General features: G+C 46.2%; 2 protein-coding genes across 2 annotated transcripts in view; both read right to left on the bottom strand.

Annotated features, from left to right (window-relative positions):
* LOC110488365 (poliovirus receptor) overlaps window positions 1-11,174 on the bottom strand; it is a 33,990-nt gene extending 22,816 nt beyond the window's left edge. Inside the window, exon 1 of the mRNA XM_090228460.1 lies at window positions 10,716-11,174. Coding sequence (XP_090084586.1) covers window positions 10,716-10,803 — 88 coding nt within the window. The 5' untranslated portion in view covers window positions 10,804-11,174. The remainder of the gene's footprint in view (window positions 1-10,715) is intronic.
* Window positions 11,175-17,451: 6,277 nt separating this feature from the next.
* On the bottom strand, window positions 17,452-22,471 carry LOC110488364 (transcription factor 19). The gene is made up of 4 exons (XM_021560592.3): window positions 22,241-22,471; window positions 20,740-21,365; window positions 19,582-20,566; window positions 17,452-19,370 (listed from the first exon to the last, which is right to left on the bottom strand). The coding sequence occupies exons 2-4, from the start codon at window positions 20,996-20,998 to the stop codon at window positions 19,049-19,051; spliced, it is 1,566 nt and encodes a 521-aa protein (XP_021416267.1). The 5' UTR covers window positions 20,999-21,365; window positions 22,241-22,471; the 3' UTR covers window positions 17,452-19,048.
* Window positions 22,472-22,480: the final 9 nt, after the last annotated feature.

Below are 22,480 nucleotides of genomic sequence, written 5' to 3'. Positions count from 1 at the left end.
TTCTGTTCCGTCCTCCGTCTCAGTGACAGATCATCTCCTCTGTTAAGGCAGTACAATTCCCTCCATTATCTCTCCCTTCTCCGACTACTTCCTTCCGTCTGCTGCGGTCGTTTCGCTCTTTCCTGCTGTTCTTACTCGCTGTTAGCATTCACCCCATTCTGGTTCTTCACACAGCTCCCTCCACCTCTTTCTTTTCCCTCCATTTCCTCTCCTCTGATTTCTTCCTGTCAGATCTCCCTATTCATCAACACCTGTGTGTCGTTATCCCAGTGGGTAAAAAGAGGCAGATTGCCCGACTGTTTTCCCTATGCACAGTTTCGAATTCAGCCGAGCATCCTCCGAGCCAAACCTGCACCCCAGTATGAAGCGCCGTACTTCTGATTCCGGGTCAGCTGTTATGGACACCTCGTCAGGAGGATGCCTGCGTGGCGAAACAAGGCCTCCGCTCGGGCTCCCGGTGTGATTGCTAATTAGGCGCACGCCAGCGTCAGCCTGTTCCTGTTCCTGTTAACTCCAGCACGGTCCCCCCCTACAGTGTCCCCGGAGTGTAGGTACTGTCTAATGAAGTCCTGTAGCCATCACGGCTAATGGAGCCGTCACAATGCTTATTCCAACAGTGCCGGAGCATGGACCCTCTCCAGCATTCGCTGCCTTAGCCGATGGGAGGCGGCACCGCGGCACAGCTTATCTGGCAGACGACTAGAGTGACAAAGATCCAGAGTGACAGTCTGTGTGCGAGTGTGTCTGTCGGGGTCAATGGCAGCGGTGTCACAGGAGATTCGTAGCGATATGATGACACATTAGCCCACATTTGTTCTGGAAGGAAGGAGTGTCCGCTGAGCAATACTACACTAGCACTGAGACGGTGGCCCAGGATAGAGTGACTGTTCCATTCACAGTCATTCAAAGTGTCTGCCCCGAGACGCCAAATTGGCTCCCTTGTTCCACTACTACCCCAATGGCAATGAGCTTGGCGGAGGCGGTGTGCCATTCACTGAGGTTTAACTCATTGTTGACTTTACGTTGAACTTAATCTGTAATCTCTTAACCATTTTATCTGCAGGCTGACCGCACTAACGAAGAATGGAATGCCAGAAATGGTCACTTCATGTTGGTCGCGCTGATGGAGGGCCCATTGCATTCCCTCCCTCACATTTGCTCTCCTTCACTTCCCTCCCGTTCACATCTGAATAAATAAACATGGGGTGGAGGTGTGGGAAAGTAGGGCACTTCAACCTGGATGTGATGTACCAGCCTCTCTCATTTGCAGAGAGAGGACAAGGAAAGACAGTGTACGTACACACAGAGAGAGAGAGAGAGACAGAGAGAGACAGAGAGAGAGGTGTTACTGCGAATTGGAGCAACTATGTGAACACTAATTACCTACTGAGGTGCAGGAGAGGCTTCAACACAGGGGGAAGGAGAGATTGAGAGCATGTCTGCTAAAGAGGGGAATGGTTTGAAAAAGGCAAATAATCCGGCAGTCTGTGCTAGAGTGAGCTAAAGAATACAATATAACATAAGACATGGAGGGCTGGGTTTAAGAGGTAAACTGACAGTCACTGAGTCAAGGGAAGTGAAGAGGTGCCCTGAGAGGGGAGGTGTAGAGACAGAGAGAACACGGGAGGTGTAGAGAGAGAGCGAGGGAGAGAACAGGGGAGGTGTAGAGAGAGAGGGAGAGAGAGAGAACAGGGGAGGTGGGGGGCGAGAGAGAGAACAGGGGAGGTGGGGGGCGAGAGAGAGAAAGCGGAAGGGGAGCGTTTCGACATGAAGACAGGGGGTACAGAAGGGCCACATTTCCACAAAGTACATTAATCTATGCCGGCTTAAGTAATTCATTTGAGGGCAAAAACATTCCTGTGGGCATGACATGCAGGCACCGTCCCCCTCCTCCTTTACTCTTCTGCTCCCTCCCAAGGCGGTGTCTATTTAAATCGGGGAGTGTCATAGCTCTAATCGCGGCTGGCGTCACAGTCTCCTCTTCCCCTCACTCTCCTCATCCCTCTGTCTGCTCACAGCCTGCAGCATGTTTAGCCCGTCTCTGGGAGAGAGCAGGAGAAAAGAGAGGGAGAACAGAGTGGGAATAAAGTAGTCCCTCTGCCCCGGAGCGTCGGGCCTAGTGATGATGATGAATTAATGAAAATCGCTGACAAACTCTTGGGCTGCAAACGAGAGTAAGCACACGCAGAGGGGACGTGACGAAGGGCAAAAAAAGCAAAAAGCATTGCGTCTGGATATAGGAATGAATAGAGTTGGGCCGCAGCCAACCGGGCGGCGCCTGAGGGGGTTTGGGGGATACTCCGGGGAGATGATTCCAGAGGCAGAACGTGGACGCATGCCCAGAATACTCCCCCTTCAGCTCCCCAAAATACTGGCACGCGCTGCACCCATGCACACAGAGTAATCATAAACACAGCTCGGTTGCACCGCGAGGCCCCAATAAAGGGGGGAACCGGGGAAGGAAAAGGCCCTCGGGGGCCCGCGGGGTGGTTTTTAGTTCAGGGGAGGTCTTCAGCAACACGCACTAATGCTCTCCACAGGCAGAATGTGCAGCGATACGGCAAATAGCAAAGCTGGACAGAATTTTTTTTTTTTTTTCCATAGGTCTTCACTCATCCGGTTTCTTCAGCGACAACTCCAAGGCACAAACCCCCTCAGAGTCTTCTGCATCACATTCTCCTCAGGTTTCTCCTGTCATCGTCCTTTCTCTGTCCAAGGGAGATACCGGCGCCCACTCCACCGTTACCTTATCCTGTCTGACCTCTATCTGGTATGTGTCACCGTCTTCTCTTCCCACACATGGAGAGCGGTCTGATTCGACCCCACAGCTCAATACTGTCAAGGCTCCATTAAGACTGGAAACCATTCGGATTTAGCACCAGGTTCCTCACAGAGAGGAGAGAAAAAAAACATGGTCGGCTCTTCTAATCTGGTGGCAATTCTCATCCTGGGTATATAATTAGCAACTGAGTGGAAAAGGTCACGAAATTCAGGGCCTTTTACCAGACGCAAGGAAATAAAACCAACGATAGTTGGACGACTGCGCGGGTTTGGGAAGTCCCTGGGGATTGCGTTGTCGGCCTCGACTTCGTCGGTGCGCTATCATTAGCAGCATTGTTATTTCCATACATTAACAGGGCGGCTTAAATATGGTTTTTTTCCTCCCACCCAGATGAATAACATTTCATTCTCCACAGTCGTGCTGGCCTTGAGAGTTCAATTAGTGCTACGTTGCTCTTACAGAACTGTCCTTATAAAAAGAAAGTGAAGTACTACGCATCCTGTCTCTCTTACCTATTGACGATACCGCTTCACAAACATGGTTTCTACTAAACCAGGTCCAGCCCGAGCTCCTGTCGCTACAGTACATTCTAGATATAGATGTTCCGTGCCACAAGGACCATTGTTGGAAACTGAATCTCATCGGAGTGAAGCCCACTTGTCTTTCACGCCATAATGGAAGAACATTTAAACAAGGTCTAATGATGGCGGCGACAGGCTGTGTGTGTGGGGGGGGTGGGGGGGGGGCACGCAACAAACAGCGACTGTCTAATGGGGTCAAAACCCCAGCAAAGTAGCTATTCACCTCCATTCATGAGCGGGAACAAAAAAAACAACAAAAAACAGGCGCCTCCTCTCTGGAGTGCCGTTTCGCAGGATAAAACACAAAAGAGAGCCACTTAAAGGTTGATCTGGATCCAGATTTGTTTTTTTGTATTCATCATCAATGAATCCCACGGGCTACAGTTCGGGGCAGAGGAGAACAGATCCCAGAACAGCAGGAGAGCTCGTCTCGTACAGGTTCAACACTCAGGCTTCAAAAGCGACTCTCTCTCTCTCAATGCTCTGTCACAGTGATGGTGGGAGGGAGAACATTCGCAATCTATTCCGTCTGGAGAGGCCAGGGCTCCATTTTTCCAGATAGACTACATGATGAATAGGACAGCAGATGACCTGTCACACAGTCCACGGCGCAGGGCTTTGTGGACTTCTGAAGGCAGGAGGGCAAAGGGCACCAGGCAGGAAGTCGTACCTGCAGGACAGGTCAGTCTAGGTCCGCCGGGTCATCTTTTAAAAATGTCCGCTCAGTGCAGACACACCCTATATGCACAGTGCAATATACCCCTCCCCCCTACTAAAGTCTGCAGTCTGAGTCAGGCAGCAGTAGGGGTTCTGAGAAGCTCTGACACGCCACGTTAATTAATCATCAAACGCGACACTGCAATTAGTCTGTGCTACATTGTTCTGATTTATGGTGCAAAGACAATGTTTGAGCTGGCATACGTTTTCAGGCAGAAGAAATACTTTTTTTTTTTTTTTTTAATATATATATCTTCATTCATTATGAATGGGGAGACGCGTCATCTTGGCTACGGGTCTAAGTGCTGAAAAGAGGCACGCTATTGAAAATCCTTTTTTGTGTTGTTTAAAATAAATATTAATTGTACGAGGAAATAAATTAGATTAGCACACACAGACCAGTGAGAACAGCGAATGAACAAACAATACTAACTGTAATCATCTTTGGTCGTTATGGGGTGTCAACTGCAGGGGCCTTTTCTCAGTGAACTCTCTCTCCCTGAGCACACACAAACACAGCATTGAGAGGGAACAGCGAGGACAATGTAGAGCGAGACAGCTGCAACATCACAGATGGGGGGGAAGTCCTTAGGGGAAGATAGTTGAAATAAGCACTTCTTCCAGCCATTTGTACTATGATATCTGGGTTCAACAACTCAGGCTGAAAATCATGTGTCAGAAGGAAAGGAGCAGACAAATAATCTATGGCAGAACTGGGAAAGTCGAGAACGAGATATGGAGGGCGAGTAGCACCTTCTCTTAGTGCGATAATATCTATGTACATAGTTTGGCAAAATCAGGGCATATTGATCAAGACGGTAAACTCGATTGAATTGAGCAGGGGGAGAGGAAGAGGAAGTGAGATGGTCCAACTAATCTGCTCTGCTGTCTGAACTTGGGGGGGGGGGGGAAGGTGTGCAGAGGAATGGCGTGAAAAGATAAGAGAGAGAGAGAAGGGATGGATAAGGAAATGGTGGCTGGAGAGGCCGAGCACAAAGAGAGAAAGATTGGACGTGGCGAGAGGTGGAGAGAGAGACACGGCAATAGATGGAGGCTTGTGGCCTCGGTCTGAGGGTCACCATTACAGATAAGCACTCAAATAAACATGACCATGCCTGACCCGCTCAGCCACCGAGTCAGCGAGAGATGGAGGGATTTCAGGGGGAAAATATGAGAGAGAGAAAGGATCAACGCAACAGAGAGAGCCATGGAGGGTGCCAGGGTTTCATCTTAGAGGACGGGCTTTAATGTGTGAGGGAGAGACAGAACGGGAGTTGGAGAAAGACAGAGGGCAGAAAGCCAATTTCGCTTTTCACAAGTAATCACGCTGGTAAGCCTTTTACAGGAAAAGAGAGCGAGACGTTTTTTTTTAAAGTTTTTTTTTAGGACAGTGTCATTCCAGACAGCATTTCTCAGCACTGAGCAGACACTCGGCAGACTGTGGGGCTTGCTGCACATCAACAATAAACCAATCAATAGAAACCAATTCCTGCTATCGAGGCACATTATGCCTGGCTGGAGCATAAATTCCTGGGAAAATGTTGGATGAAACCTTTATCATTCACCTTTGAGCGGGCCAAGGAATCTGTTGCATGCCTGAAAGGCACAAGTTAACACCTTCCCGTTACTCACTGATTACCTGGTCGCACTTTGAACAGAGAGTAGGAGACGTGAAAGAGAAAAGATTGAGCACACGCTATTGTTATTTACTGCTGCTCTTTATTAATTTGTTACTTTTATAGTAATATATATATATATATATATATATATATATATATATATATATATATATATATATATATATATATATATATATATATATATACACACACACACACATATATACATATATATATACTTGTAAGTAAGCATTTCACTGTAAGGTCTACGACACCTGTTGTATTTGGCGCATGTGACAAATACAATTTGATTTTGAGAGGGCGAGAAGATGGAAGACAAAGAGGAAGGAAGGGAGGGATGATGAGCATAAATGCAAGAGTGGAGAAAGACAACAGTGAGGAGAGAGGCTGAGAGAGCGATTATGTTAAACAACCCCGCGAACCACCGTAATTGTGCCGTCTCGCTCCACTGGCCATGTAAGGCAATGGGATGAGTGAGCGAATGGGTAACCTTAACCTGCATTGATTCAAAACCCTTGCTACAGTGCTTTCCAGACAAACAGTATATCTGCTGTGGACGGAAACCACCGCATACACAAATACACACAAACAGCTGCCAATGAACTTGTGAACCTTGCTGCGAAGCTAATCTGGAAATTCTTCAAATTCAGACAGAAAGGCAGATGACCCCCAGCAGTGGCGAAGCTTGCATTCTGATCACCAGGGGCGATGCGATGAGCGCCACACCATGTGACACACACCGACTGAGCGATAGCGACTGATAATGATGGAGGTGGGAGGCCTGCCATGTCTTCCCTTTGGCAGAGTCCAGCCTGCATCATCCGTGAGTCACAGACAGACAAAAACCTGAGCGGAGGAATTCATGCCATCCCCTTCTGTAATCCACCCAAACAAACAAGCCGGCCAGGGGGGGCTTGGATAAGGAGGCGTAACGCGCTGTGGGGAAGCAGGCGCGCCAACGACGGCGTTACTGCCATGCCTTACATAGCATGCAGTCACCTTGGCTTGTTGTGGTGCTCCCCAGAATGCGCCACTGGCGGTGGGTTATGTACTGCATATCAGTGGGTGAAAACAACCAGAGTCAGTGGAGGGTCGCTGCCATTACCACGTGTTCTAGGGTCGGTGAAATGGTACACACTAAAACGCCTTAACCGTTTTCCCTCTACCGTGCCGTCATAAGCCTCGGACCCGTGTCTTCCTTCATAGTCTCCAGTGGGCACAGTCCAAGGAGGAGGCCTCCCGCTCCCTCTGACACGCTCGGAGCGGATGATTCCGAGAAAACCAGAAGCATTCTGACACTCAACGGGGAGTGGCAGTGTTCACAGCGCAATAAACCCAGAAGCTATAAAAAGTTCCAGGAATAGTGAGAGGTTGGCAATTCCCCCAAACGTGTCGAGTTCAATATGGAGGCTAGATGGTGTTATTCTGATCATTCTGTGTTCCAGTTGGATCAGATCATGCCCGTGTCTGATTAACTGTGTTCAGTGCCATGTGCTTGGATGATTCTGCCAGCCACCTGTGTACGAATGTGTGATGCTGCAAACAGTAAGTCACCTTAGCATGTGCTCACATTTCCCACCCGTTTAAACGGTCTTAACTATTTAAACATTTGTGTAGGCCTGGATTTTATACGCCAGGTACATCGGATTGGGCCTACAAGAAATGGCATGCAAAAAAAATGTAACGGAGCATACTTGAAAAGAGAATGCATCTTATTAGCAACCTCTGCGGCAATCACTCACTCAGTGTGAAAACTGTGCGAATATAAGTCACCCCCCCCCCCCCCCCCGAAAGTGATCACCATAGAAACCTCCCGAGCGTTTAGGCTCTCGTCACATTTCTAAAAGCCTCTGTCTGCACTGGAAATAGACTCTAGGGTTAAGACTGCCGGGCCTAGACATGCATGTCAGTTTCATTTGCCAAACCCACTGGAAAATGGAAGCAACATTTTATGTTTTTGTTTGTTACCAAAGACAACATGGGGCATTTGCCACTAGTTGAGTAAAAAAATTATATATATATATTTTTCGCTCAGAGTCATAAAAATGCATCCTGGCAAAAAATGCATATTTTCGTTTTTCCATGCATGTCATTTTATTCCATTCCATTTTTTGCTTGGATGCCTGGGGTTGAGGGAGCTGCACAAATGAAAATCAGAAGGCGAAGGAAGTGGTAATAAGATCTCTCGACAGGAAGCAACTAGATCCATTTGTGTTTAGTCCTCAAGTTCAAGTTGCCTATAGACTCAACAAAAAGGAACTGATACAAAAGCGGTGGGGAAACGTGACGGTGCTCAGCTCCTGTTTGATCCGGACCAGAGACCGTTTATTCCACATCATAGAGGGGTTACGACCTCGACCGTGAAGACAAATCCGCATGTGTTTTTGTCATGCCTTTCAACAGCCAGACAGAGCGGTCCCCAGGTCTGCAGAGACTAAATGTCGTGATGAAGTGCTCGAAGGAAAGCACACTGAAGTGGCGAGGACAAGCATTGTGCTGCAGCTGTCAGGCACAATTTTCAAATCAACCCCCGGAATTGCTGAGGGATATAAAAGTAATTAATAAGGCTTGCACTGGCCCAGCGGAAAGAAAAAAATAATAATTATACTCTGTCTGTTTTAAATAGAGAAGTGCCGCGAATACATTTTCACCCCGACCCTGGCTGAGAGAGATGTTGGTGTTCAGAATGAGAATGACATGTTTAACGCAGGAGAGTCGCATGGAGCCAAGTCAGACATTCTGATTTAGGCAGAGGGCACATGGACGGGCGAGAGAAGAGGTGTTTTCCTAGCCCACTCAGAAATCCATCTCTTTAGCCTCCGTTTTATCTCAAACTGCAGGTGGGTGGAGAGGTTTTTGAAGACTGGGAAAAAAAATCTGTAGCTTATCCGCCACCATCTCGGTTGCATCAGCAAGAGGTATTGACCTAACCAACTTTCTGCAAACGATTTAGAAGTTACTCAATGGTGGAGAGGGTATTTATGGCGTACACATCTCATTACTCCTCCGTAAGACTACTCATGTATGATTCTATTTGCATTCGTTAAGTCACGGCATTTCTTCACCCATTTATGCGGGTGCAAATCTATTCCATTTCCCTGTAAGATTATCTGGGTTATTCCACAGTAATCCTTGGAGACGGTTTAAAAATTAATTACAATTATTTTCTTTTGATAATGCTGTTATAATAGAGTTGGTTATTGTCTTTGAACACACCTGAAAACCTCTACATGCAAGAAGGAAACGGTGGATACAATTCCCCTACAGCGAGAGGCATGATTTGGTTGAGCTGAGGACGTGCAGGGACTTTTTCGCAGTTTGAGTTCCCCACCCCCTCTGCCAGAGTCTCTGACAAACCAGACATCTATAAACAATGGGGCCCAGAACTCAGTGGGGAGATGGAGGGGGTATTTGGGCCTTTTAATTCACCAATGACTAAAGCCTCTCCAACAAAGGGCCCGGACGGGAGCTGGAGCACAGTCTGAAAATAGGCTAGAGAGAGAGAATGGGCATGCTGTGAAAGGGCTGGAATTGTTTTATGTGGGTGTGGGTATAGGACGGGGGAGTGTTTGTTAAATTAAGTCTATTCGTGATGCTTTAAAACATGTTGCTTGAGCTCTGAAATAGTAAACATTCAGAAATGGTTTCGCTTCAATTCATACCGTCAGGTCTTACTATACTGACACCTGTTTGTAAGGATTTGTATGGGCATAAAAAGAGCAAGAAGAATTCCTAGAGAACTGGAATATGCTTTGGGTTCCAAAAAAAATACACGACAGCACACAACGTTTTTTTTTTTTCTCACAGCCCTGGCCTGAATTCAACACTTATCAAATAGAACACAAGCAACAGACACGATGGGACACCTCAATCCCCCAAATTCATGCCTGGCAGTAAAGGAGTATCAATCAAATCTATTTGACCTGTAAACCCATGCAAACCTCTACCCAGAAACTCATAATAACGATTAAAAGAATCCGGCTGCAGTAAATGTAAACACAAATAGACTAGGGCTACGCAACACTGTGCATGCACTGTGTGATCAACCATCAAATCCCTCAAAAGTCAAATAGCCCTAAACCCTAACAGGCTACAAACACGACAGCTGTACTCTCTCAGGTCAAACACCAGTCCAACCGTATGTGACCTCATGCTTTTTTTTTTCTTCATATCCATTCTCAGGTTTTGATAGTTAGGCTTGCAGTCAATGCACTCTTTAATTGTGCTGTATGCAGGTGAGTTCTTGGATACATGACAATTGCCATTGTTATAAGGCTAAAACAAAGAAGTGTTGAGGGTATATGTAGTTGCCATCTTCCTTTGTATTTCATCCAGTTACCATCTTAAATTGTACAGTTTTGACATTGAAGATTTGGGGCTACGATAGAGGACACCACACAAAACGACCATCAACCATTCGTATTGGCTGACTGTTGTTGTACAGCAACACCCTGTTTCTCATTTTCTGACTTCATTTCTGCTCGTGTAAATGATCAGCTAGATCACTATTGTCTGAATGAAACTTGTTACCTGAACAGATCTGAGGAAACCAAAACAGACCAGAAGAAATCAACCGGGGGGATAGAAACGGAACATGCACACCGGCAAGGTGATTCAGAACAATCACACCTGCTGTCTAAGCGCTCTGAGAAATAAATATCCCGGGAGGCCACACCTTGCACGCATAACATGGTGTACCAAAACTCGGGACAAAAGGAACCAGGCGGTATTGTGTACAAGTCAACTTCCACAACAGGTCTTGAGAAATCCACCACCGTCACCCCTGAAATCGTGTATGACCGTGTGGGTGAACCACACAATGTGCATGCTTTTCACATGGGACGGTGGATGCCTCTATATGGCACACGTCGGTTGCCGATACCGAACCTTTGAATGAACGTGACCCATAGTAACAGAGAAAGAACACGCAGAGAGCGGTAGGCTAATAAAATAACCTGAGATGACAGAATATAAGTAAATGTTCATGTTTCTTACCTTGAATAATCAGAAGGATCGCTGCTGTCACCAACAAACTGTTTTTCATTGGTGATGCGGGGCAATGTTTAGCGTATTCTCTCGCCATTCTAAAAAGACGGGGTGGACATGAAATCTCCACCACCACACCAGAACGCAATGAATATTCCTTGACTGATTTCTCAGGGGGGAAATCTAATAGAAATAAACCGCAAAACAGACCGGAGTCGGTAAGTTACGGGTACGGACCGTTTGCTCTTCAGTCCGACGTCTTATTTCCTCGATTTCAAATTACAGTGCCTCTTGACAGTCGCACAACAGCATTCAAAACCCCTCCCGATGTGGTGCGGACGTATCGCGTACAGGTAGAGGTCTACGGTGTTTGTTACTGCTGAACGGGAAGAAAGTCACAATAGTGTTCCACTCAGCATTCCCACGCATTCTGGGAGATTGATTGTGATGTCACAAAATCGTCACAATAAACCACCAAAGCGATCTGAGAAGTTAAGAACATAAATGTGTCTGTAAAACTTCAACATAGGAAAGCATATAAAATATTTTTGTTGTATTATTCCAATAGAGAACATTCTTTCTTATTCCACTGACCTATATGGTTTGTGGATAAATATAGGTCTCCATAGAGATCCATTTTCGCTGTCTTTTATATACATTTTCCCCTGTATGATATGACATGAATGATATCACAGTAGTGGGCTACACAGTGGATAATTGGGCTATTTTGAGTGAGCGGCAACAAATGATTAATATGTACTGTATATGCTGAGACCACAGGTTGAAAAGGCAGCATAGATAGATATCAAAATGCTTCCGTTAAATTGATCACCACCAACACTCATTACTATGCAATTCAGGAACGTCCTCAAAATAATATCTGCAGAACAAATATTAAGCTGACCAGCTGTTTCATAAGATTTTGTCTTTCATTAAAATAAAATAAAAGTAAACAATTTTAGTCATTTAGCAGGCGTTCTTATCCAGAGCGATTTACAGAATTGAGTGCATACATATATTCATTTAAATCCTCTGTTGATCAAAGGCACTCACCAATAATATCAATAAGGGCAACTAGTCCAAAAAAAATAAGGAGCAGTTGACAATTAGTTGCTTGATTTTCATCATCAACAAGCTGCACAACATGTGGTATTCAGTCTATTGATGATTATAGACTGGTGTTGTTCGTCCTAACGTAATTTCTCAACTTGTATCCGAGATGTCACCTATTTAAATATCTATGCATAAACACACCGTCATAACCTCCTTATGTATGTATGTGTATACATGTCGCTCAGAGGAGAATGTTGCCTCCGAATATGGCCCTGTGATTGGTACGGCCACAAGCTGTGAGATACTCTGCTATTAGCAGCTCATTATCATAGTGTTCACCAGCTGACTCACTGTCTTAGCAATACTCTCAATCAAATCATTAATAGTGGTGGAGCATCGAAAACCTTCTGTCCTCTAAACTAGTGACCACCCCGTGTGTGGGTGTACACAGCATACAAATTACCAACTACAGTGTGCCATCTGTTGTCAATTTGATGCAATTGCGGCCACATCCATCGCCTTGCGTTCAGGTCGTCCTGGCCTTGGCTCCTCAATCTCCTTCCAGGCAGGAATATAAATCAACTACCACCCCCTATCTGGCTGTCAGCTCAGACACCTATTGTGTTATTTACCCAAGATGCTTTGTTCCACCACTGGAGCTAGGCAAGCTAGCAAAGTGCTCTCTCCCTCATTGTTTCCTTTGTACAGGAGTCCATGAATTGTATATGTGGTCCTCCGTTTTCACTCCCATTCCAACAAGCCCCAAGGCCCATATGGTTGCCATCTGATTTGTGTGGATATAGATTTGTATGTTTTTCTAAGAGGGAAGCGAACCCGCAGGTTGCCAGATAATCTTTCAATCTACAAACATGTGGAGCGGTGGGCGAGAGGTGGCTGTCCATCACGATAAGGAGCCTGCTGACATGGCTGAGATTGGAGGTTGAACACAACAAACAGCAGGAGACCAGAGCTGAGCTGGATGCCATCATTGTGCCTGGGCAAAATGGAGGCAATGTTCACCATCACTCAACCAAGGGTGGATTGGGCTCGTCATGTCATCTGCAACATCTAGCCGACACAAATGTAGGTTTAAAGGGTCTTAGTCAAAAATGATCCTTAACTTTAGCCCTGGGGTTTATTGGGGCTTTATTAGGGTTTCTGTTAAGGTCATCTCCATAGAGACCAAGTGGGTGGAGCAACAAAGTTATTACCTCCAACTACCGCTAGATATTGTCTTAGATGTGCTGGTGAACTTTAAACACGGAAGTAATGCATTGTTTCAACTAATAAAATGTGCCTTTCTGTCCCCAAAACTCTGCCAATTGTCTGAATGGCACCACTGATGGCTCAACCCAACATTCTGGAAGAAGGCCACTGTGACATGCAGACCAACAGAAAGACCATGCCTATAGTACCTCTGGAAAACAAACTCCCCATCTAAAATCTCATTTGGTAAAACCATGTCATCAAAAGAGACGACTATAGTAAATGCACATGATGTTTGGTAGCCTCTTCCGTCCCCCCCTCTCTCGGCCCGACCATGTCTGTGCCATTTGAGAAATTGCCCCTGTGGCCAGAGATTGGCCCAGAGGAACCCGATTGATTAAACAAGCTGTCGCTTAATGCGATCGTGTGTCAGGCGGAGCGACACGTTTGCCCGCCGTAAGTCTTAGCCGTGGCGGCCTGCTTAATTTTGTTGAAGTGTTGATCTCACATCTCCCTCTTCCTCCCGCCATCGTTTCCCTCCCCGTGATGACTTCCTTCGTCCCCCTTTCTTTTCATGCCATCATTAGAGTTGAACCCTCTCCCTTTCCCCTCCCCTATTAGCTGAGCTGTAGCTAAGTGTTGCTTCAGTAATGGTACTCCAAAGGAGCAGCAGATAGTTCTGTTCGCTTTAATTAAAGACATTAAAGGGCTGGAGAGACATGGAGCCCCGGGGAGGAAGGGTTCTCACCCCTCCTGAAGTACTCTCTCTTTCCTCCCCTCCCGCTCTCATTCTATCTTTCATTCTCTCCCGTCTCTCTCTCTCTCTCTCTCCCACTCTTTTCTAGTCTTCTTCTGCTATCTGTTTCTCTCTCGGTGTCTCCGCCACCTCATCCCTGGTGTTCTCCGACTCATGAATACCTTCATTAGTTTAGTACCGTGGACTTTGTTTACAGTTAATTAGTGTTTTCCCTGCTCTTTTATTTCCAGTACGCTTGTTGCCGGATTTAAGACGTTGTGTGGGTTTGAGTTTCAGGCACAAGGGTGGTAGCTGTGTTTTTGTGAATATATACTGAGGCCCTTGTGTGTGTGTATCATTTGTCTCACCTGAAGTGTATACATTCATGTGACACACACAGAGAGGCTTTTGTCCTCGTGCTGAGAGAGCCTCTCCTAGAAGTCGGTGTTGCATCTGGTGCGTCTTGTTTCTCCACGTTTTGCCATTTTTTTCCCCACGTTTCATTTGCATCTGTTCTGTTCTCCGTACGGTGTCGCTGGCCCCTGTTTGTGTGTCCGCTCATCCACTCCTCATCCACAATGCACAGCTCACACGCAAACACAATGGCAGGCAGGCGCTCTGATCGTCTCACATCCGCTCAACACTCCTCCATAAATAGAAAGCCGGCTCCCCAGGGGGAGAAAACAATGTTTGGAGGACAGATTAAAGGGGGGAGAGCTCATTGAGGCAGGGGCTGGCTGGCTAGATGTGTGAGTCTGGCGAGATTGCCAGTCCGGTTTAATTTCCTCACATTCTCTCCCAGTGTGAGAGAGCCTGTGGGTTTTACATCCCTTGTACTTGACACATGTCCGCTGCTTGGCCCCTCTGCCATTTTAAATAGTAGGCATTTTACTCCCATCACATATAGACTTAGCTAAAACAATTACTGAGAATGGATTGAGACACGAATACTCATTTATGTAAGCAGCAGAGCGGATGCTGAGCAAGTGTATCACATAATTGGCAGTTCAACAGCGGTTTACCCTTGTGGAAGAAGACTAAGTGGGCACTCCTTCACAGCCTGCAATAAAGCAACTTTGCCATTGCTACCATTTACTTTTATCCACGGAGTCTCAACTCAATTGTTATGACTCAGAAATAGCCATGTGGGGAAAGTGAGATGGGAGCCTGTTGATGACAACAAACATACATTTGTTTTGCATTGACCCCATGGGTGCAGTTAAACACAATCTTGTTTTCATATTAAGATTCACGATAATAACTATTCTAGGGGCGTTAACCTCACAACCCCAGATCACTCAAACGCTAGAGGTTTGATACAGCCAAATTGTTTTGAATTATAATCCACTGCTCTTTGTGATGTTTTTTTACCCCCTTTTCTCCCCAATTTCGTGGTATCCAATTGTTAGTAGTTACTATCTTGTCTCATCGCTACAACTCCCGTACGGGCTCGGGAGAGACGGACGACGCTAGGCCAATTGTGCGTCGCCCCACGGACCTCCCGGTCGCGGCCGGCAGCGAGTCTCTGGTGGCACAGCTAGCGCTGCGATGCAGTGCCCTAGACCACTGCGCCACCCGGGAGGCCTGCTCTTTGTGATGTTAACCTCACGACCCCTAGATCAATCAAGATGTTACAGTGCAGATACAAGCCCACTTGCTTTGAGATTCAGATGGACTGGAGACTGATGGCTGTTCTGTTCACCACCTGTGGACTGAGTTCAGAGAATGAAGCATGCCACCCACTGTGAGATGCTGCTGTGTGAGTGATGGCCTTTGTGTGTGTGTGTGTGTGTGTGTGTGTGTGTGTGTGTGTGTGTGTGTGTGTGTGTGTGTGTGTGTGTGTGTGTGTGTGTGTGTGTGACTGGTCATTTCATTGCATGTTGTGATACCAGTACAGTATGTGTTGTATGCTCAGGCAGCATGTTAAAGCCTCTCTGATGAGCCGAACGACAGATTGGCCGCCATTAAAATGTCATGTCCAATTACTGCCACATTTCCTCTCCCCTCCCTCTGACATCAGGGCCGTCCATCAAAGTTGGTTATCTGTGACATAAAGCCTGGTCATGTGGAATGATCATCCCTCTACAACGGGCCAATTAAAAACGTGTAATATGTGTTTCAGGCTGATTTTAACCCAAGTTAAGAATTTGACAACAATTTTGTGACCATGAAACATGGCCATGAATGTATGAATGAAATATCTCTATCCCATTGCCCGCCTGTGGTGATAAGTAAAACAATTATTCTCCCCTCGGTTCTGCTAAACGTAATTTATTTAAACTTTTTAGAACCGTACTCTTAGAACCTGTTTTCACTGGCCGTGTTTGATTAATTATTGAGAAAGAGTTACAACTTTTAACTGGAAGCATTATAGCGCCAAGAGTTCTATAATGCTATCAGACATTTATTTTCATGGCCCATTAATATTGTTTGACTGTAATTGATACACTCATTAAATTGAACACAAGGCTTACGAACGGTGGGCTCATTGTGTTCCAGGCACTTACCTCTCAGGCTGTACTATTGCGTAATAGGGTTTTCCCTCCTCTTCTGACTGGTGCTGGAGGCCCACCGAATCAGGGTCAGGATGGGGTCAGGATGGGGTCAGGAGGAAATAGTAAGCAGACAGGATCTTGGGGGAAGTGGCAGCTGCTCCAGAGTGATCCCATTAGGCCTCAGTAAGCCTGTGTGTCAGCCACACCACACCTCTCAGGCACCAGAGCACGTATGGGTCAAACTCTCGCATCTGGACCTGTTTGGCTGGGGTGTCTGATAATATTCTGTGCCAATAAGTGTACTGTAATCCATCCATCCCAAGCCAGCCTATTTTGTCCCTCGCAGTAACTTATATCAATTTTGAATTCTCTTTGAATTGTGTAATGAAAACATATGATTTTCAGTGAAAATAATTGGGAATGACTTCATAAATGTATCGACTTGGGTAGTTTTATACCAGGCACTTATAAGTGATGTCAACAGTCATATAACGGAACAACACTGCCCTCTGCTGGTAAAAAAATAAAAACGCAAAATAGCTTTTTAGCTCAATATTCTCATTAACACCCTCCCAATAACAGTATGGTATTTTCCCTCAGACTACAATTATTTGAGTCAAATAGATTTTCTTCTCACTACTGTCCCATTTCCAATCCCCTCCAAGGTTCCAGAAGTAACACTTGTCTGCCGCTTTGGCTGGCCCAAAAAAAAGTGTTGCCATGGAAACACGGACAATGTAATTTTCGCCCATGAGGGTCTGGCGGCGTTTCCCCCCTCTGTAATCTGTTTCCTTGGCCGTCTGTGAGTCTGTCTGCACATATCTGACTTGGTATCATGTTAACCAGGGCTCTAGGGCACACCTCACTAACCTGAGAGCAGACATGCTCCAATTGGAGAAAAAAAATCTGGATGAAAACCTATTATAAAAGACCAGAGAATGTTATCACGACCCAGAGCCATAGATGGATGTGTACCCCCAGAGGGCCGAAGTCTGAGTCATGGTAATATCATGGTGAATTGAAAAGAAGCTTCAGCACACACGGGCGATCTTGATGCTCCATGAAATCTGTGAAGCTGTTGCGTCGAGATCCCCGCTGTGCTAGTTTCTTTTCAATATAGTAGTTTTTATCCAGGCACTTGGTAACTCAATAGCCAATAGATGTTATACATTCACAAATAAGCATCATGGTGAACAGAACGGACTTGCGAACTACAGATTGAAAAATATATCAATACAATATATTCCATCAATACATTTTTGAAATACCTTTTATTTCTTCCCTGGTTAACTTTCAAGACAAATACCAATAATCGGAGAGACATCCAAGTGAGCAAACCCTACTCCTGGAGATGAAATGGGTGAGCAGGCTTTTGCTCCAGCCCTATTATATCTCACCTGTTTCAGCCGATCAAGGGCCTAAGGAGCAGCTGATTACTACAATCAGGTGAGTTATAGGGCTTGAACAAAACCCTGCACAAGGGAAGCTCCTCAAGAGTGTCGGTCATGCCTGCTCTACAACTTGATGAAGGAAAACTCCACCCACAAATCTTCTGGTATTTGTTTAATTAGTCCATTGTTGACATGTTTTCCTGACCAGAAATCAAGGGGCGGCAGGTAGCCTAGTGGTTAGTGTTGGGCCAGTAACTGAAAGGTTGCTGGATCAAATCTCCAAGCTGACAAGGTCTGTTATTCTGCACCTGAACAAGGCAGTTCACCCACTGTTCCCCGGTAGGCTGTCGTTGTAAATAAGAATTTGTTCTTAACTGACTTACCTAGTTGAATAAAGATTCCAAGATATGTAACTTTCAAAATACAGAAATCCTCCCTGTATGATTCATCTTGGAAAAAAGCAGAATGCATCATATGGGGATGATCTGTCATTTAGAAGTGACATATCTTGAAAACGGGATTGCTGACGAGCAAAATATGGTTGAGACTATGTCAACAATGGACAAATACCAAACTAGTTTCTGGGTGGAGTTTCTCTAAATCGACGTGTGTTATGGACAGACATACATACGGTACACTGTTAAGAGACGTAAATCAATGTCACCAGAAAGCTTACGTTAATTGGAAGACGAAAAAAACAAGTCCGTGTGTTATAGATCTGAATTCTCATATCAAAAGTCTTTAAGAGAAGATTAAAACAACTACTAGACGGTAGGAACACAGAAAACCCATGCTCCTCCTTGCGTAAACATCTTTACTCAACAGGATAGAACCAAGCTAAGCATATCCTTGCGCGATTATTTTTGGTGTGTGATGAGAGTATTGCAATGCATATTGTGTAACTGCAGGTACAAATTCGGTGAATTCTCCAATACCACCTCCATTTGCCCCAATCAACAGCGGGTTATTCACAACCCGATATCGAAGTACTTAGCACATGAAGTTATAAACCTGCTGTCTGTCACTGTGCATCTACTTGTTTCCCAGACTTATACTGTACACCAGAGAGTAGCTCGTGTGGCTGAAATAGTTCCAACACAGTTCATATCAGTCCCCAGGGTCTCCACTGTTAACCCGAGTCCTAGCTGTCACTCTATTTGTCAAACAGCTGCGCAAACAGAGCGAACGTGGATGAACACTTTGAAAAATGTCAAGTTTAGGACCGCCTCTAACTATCACGTAGATGAGACCCACCCCACTGTCCATGACAGCCTGAAGTCGCAGCTAAAAACCTCCACAAACACTGTACAACATCTACTTTTTTTTTTAAATTCATACAATCCCCATTATACAACAATCGTCTTTTTTCCTCTCTCCATAAACAAGCCCCAAATTCCCTGTGGTATGATTAAGGCATTTAAGTGTGTTCTAGTTTAGGGGCTGTGACCCACTCCCGCTGTATCAGCAGCAGCCACAGTGGAAGTCTGCGTTGGGGTCCAGCAGGAGGTTCTTGCGGTCGCAGTGCAGGCAGTCCAGGTGGTACCAGGCATCGCAGTCGTCACACTGGACCCACTGCACCGTGTCCTGCTGGGGCAGGCGGCAGCGAGGCGCGGCACAGGGCTCCACCCCCTGGGATACCACCCCCTCCTCTTCGTCTTCTGAGGAGGACGAGGAGGAGCTCGAAGAGGAGGACGAGGAGGATGTGGAGGAAGAGGAGGAAGAGGAAGGAGGGGGAAGGGAGGGCCGCGGAGGAGGGTGCTTCCTTGGTCGGCCCCGCCGCTTGCTGGAGAGAGGAGAAAAGCAAGGTGTGAGTGTCACTTGACTTTCAATATATTAACTCGATTTCACAAAAAAATATATAATTTGAGAATGTGAAGAGAGAATGGAGCATATATATTTACAGAGAAGGAAAATGTCAAATGAAAAAAAATGACTATGATACGATAGAGAAATATCACTGTAGTTTGGATGCTGTCACATGAGGGCATTCTCACCCAGTGGTGACATGAAATCTGGCAAACTGCCCTGGCCGTGCTCTCTCCTCTTTGCAGATCCTAAGGGACGGGGACACCAGCGAGTAGCTCTCTCCTCCCACCACCATAGGGGAGTACACTGGGGAGCTGTGAGCCCGTCGCCTTCCCCTCCCAGAAGATGGCGGCGGAAAAATATTCTGCTGGCGAAACACAGAGACGTTCATATTTGGGCCAGTCCTCTGATGGTTTGGGTCGATCTCCCGCCTCTGATTGATGTTGAAAGATACGTGGTTGAGTTTGCCGTTAGCAACGATTGCGTGACCGTTTGCAATCGGTTTAGGCACAGGCTTCAGTTCGAACTGGCGTCGTACATCCTGGTCCGTTTTGGCTAAAGAAGCGTGGAAACCCTCAGACTCAGACTTGTAGAGGCGTCTTCTCTTCGTCCCTCTCTGGCTGTCCTTCACGCTTCGGTGGTTCCTGGCCTCGTCCGAGCTGTCATCCTCCAGAAGTACAGTGTGGGCTGACTTGCGCCTGCTCTTGGATGATGCCGGGAGTGACTTGGATGAGACCACAGAGGTAGTGGGCGGGAAGGGAGGAGGGGTGGAGGGCGGGACCAAGGATGTGAAAGGCGGGGAGGTGGAGTTTGGGTCTGTGATACTGCCGTCACTCCTCTTAAATGTCCAAGGACTCCCATTGATCTTGCTCAGGCTTCCAATGGAATTCAGAATGACAGTCGCCCTGTTGATTGACCAAGTGGAGAGATCCAAGTTGGCCACCGCCTTGCGGTCCAGGCTCGTTCTGATTCGGTTCTTCAGGTCGGAGGAGAAGGTGCCGGCCTTGGGGATGGTGATGGCGTCAAAGTCCAACGGCCGCACGCTAACCTTCTGGAAGAGAAAGTAGAACTCTGGGCTCCCTCGCTCTGATTGGCAGCCGAAGGTGAGTGTGTCGCCATCTGAGAGCTCCCATTGGACACTGGGCTGCAGACGGACCTCATTCACCCAGGTACCTGGCATGGGAAGGTGGGGGAGAGAGCTCATTAGATGAAAGGTTTGTAGAATAGAGATGAATGAGACCTAAGGAAACTAAACACAAGTGTGTGTAGTTCTAGAACATGTAGATATTTCTTTATAAATAAATTAAAAAGTGCACTATAATCATGTGGGATGGTGTGGAACTCACCATGGCTGCTCCGGTCCTTCAGCTGCACCTTCCAGCCCCCCTCGGCCGCCCCCTCCACCTCCCTCTCAGCATGCAGCTCGGCATGGATCCGGGACACGGACGTCGAGTCCAGGGTGACATCACACAGCTCTGCCGCACGGCCCAGCCGAAACACTGAGTGGGTCAGCGCCGGCCGGAACGTGTACAGGTCCTGGGCCAAATCTGTGGAGGACGAGCCGATTCTCAGCAGCTGGAAACACGGCTGGACTCCGGACAGCATGGCCACGACTCACCGATCCCCACCCCAGTCAGTAACAGCTACTTTCTTACATAGAGCTATCCATGGCTTAAATAGCACTTAAGTCAGTAAATGTGATAAAAAAGCCGTTTGTAATGCTGGTAAAGGCTTTGTTCTTAGTATGTGGTGTTGAATGAATTTGAACAGAGTAAACATTAAAACTCTTGTTTTAAAAGTGAAAGTTAAAACCTATATTGTATACAATCTATAACCTGCACGGTTAGTTGCTGAGTAACGTCCTCTAAATATCAGTTGTAAATGCTAATGGTTACAGTTGACTAAGCTAACTAGTTCAGAAATGGACACTAAAAGGCTGGGGGCTAGAACTGGCAGCTTGAGGTAGTTCAATCTGAAAAGAAGAGGGAAATTCTAAGACAGCATGCCCATGATTCACCAAACTATATATTTAAAGCCGAAGCAAGGTAATTTAAGCATATTTGTTCATTTCAGTCTCCTCCATCTCTCCTAACCGAAGTTATTTGTAAGGATCCTTTTTCTATTAATAATGGAAAATTAACAGTTGTACAGAAAGACTCGTGTGAAGGCTAAATTACCGGGAAAACTCCAGGTCTGGATGGCAACTCCAGGTCTACAACAAAATGTCACTTAGGGACCCCAAAAGGCTAGGGCCAGCTCTGACTGCATGGATTGGTATACGTGGGTATGAGCCACTGTGGCCCCCTCATGATGAGTTCAGATTGTGGCCCCCACCCCCATCAAAGTTGCCCACCCCTGCCCCATCTAGTGCATTCATCTGGATCTGAGAGAAGTCACATAAATGAAAAATATGCATCAAAATAGACTTTTACATGTAGTTGAACAGTAGTAGGTGCTACCTTGGCGTTATGATCACTCACAAATATGATGCACATTGTTATATGATAAACTCAAATTGCATGTAGGTAGCTAATAGCTAACGGTACTGGATGCCTGACAGACAGTGCTCGTGATTTGCTCGTGTAGCCCAAAGCTCGTGCCATGCTATGGCACAGGGACAAAGCAGGGGACAGCAAGTGAATCACTTTTGTTAGCTAGCTAAATTACAACGACTATTTTTGCAAAGATGACTCTACAAATGTGAACAAACTGTAATATATCGTTACACCGATTAAGAGGCGCATATCATTAGGAACTCAAAATACACTACTAGGAAAAGTTATTTCACAATCGAGGCGTATACAGCTGGATAGTTCCTGTAATCCACATTGAAAGTCATAACGTTACCTCCACAAACGTGGGTCGAATCTGGTGCACTTGAATTATCTTCCACTGCCTAAATATGATGCTAACGGTGCCGATTGTTTAAAACTGTGGATATACTTTTGTATTTTGATCACTTTTGACTTATGTCCAATTTAATCGTCGTTCTTTGCTAAACAGAGGTTTTCGCGTTCTTTTCCCCAGGAAGTCCTTTGAAATTTGGCGCGCCAGCCGGGCTTTCTTGCGCGAGATTCCACGCCACTT

The sequence above is a fragment of the Oncorhynchus mykiss genome, chromosome 30, assembly GCF_057628025.1.
Source record: "Oncorhynchus mykiss isolate SJ-2025 chromosome 30, ASM5762802v1, whole genome shotgun sequence".
Lineage (NCBI taxonomy): Eukaryota > Metazoa > Chordata > Actinopteri > Salmoniformes > Salmonidae > Oncorhynchus > Oncorhynchus mykiss.
This window is presented reverse-complemented; position numbering and strand designations above follow the sequence as displayed.

What these genes read in the sequence shown, in the direction of transcription:
- LOC110488364 (XM_021560592.3), bottom strand. Translation starts at nt 20,998, where the DNA reads ATGCTGTCCGGAGTCCAGCCGTGTTTCCAGCTGCTGAGAATCGGCTCG. An exon ending in GAAGGACCGGAGCAGCCATG is followed by an intron (nt 20,567 to 20,739) that starts GTGAGTTCCACA and finishes TTCCCATGCCAG; the next exon opens with GTACCTGGGTGAATGAGGTC. An exon ending in AGATTTCATGTCACCACTGG is followed by an intron (nt 19,371 to 19,581) that starts GTGAGAATGCCC and finishes TCCTCTCTCCAG; the next exon opens with CAAGCGGCGGGGCCGACCAA.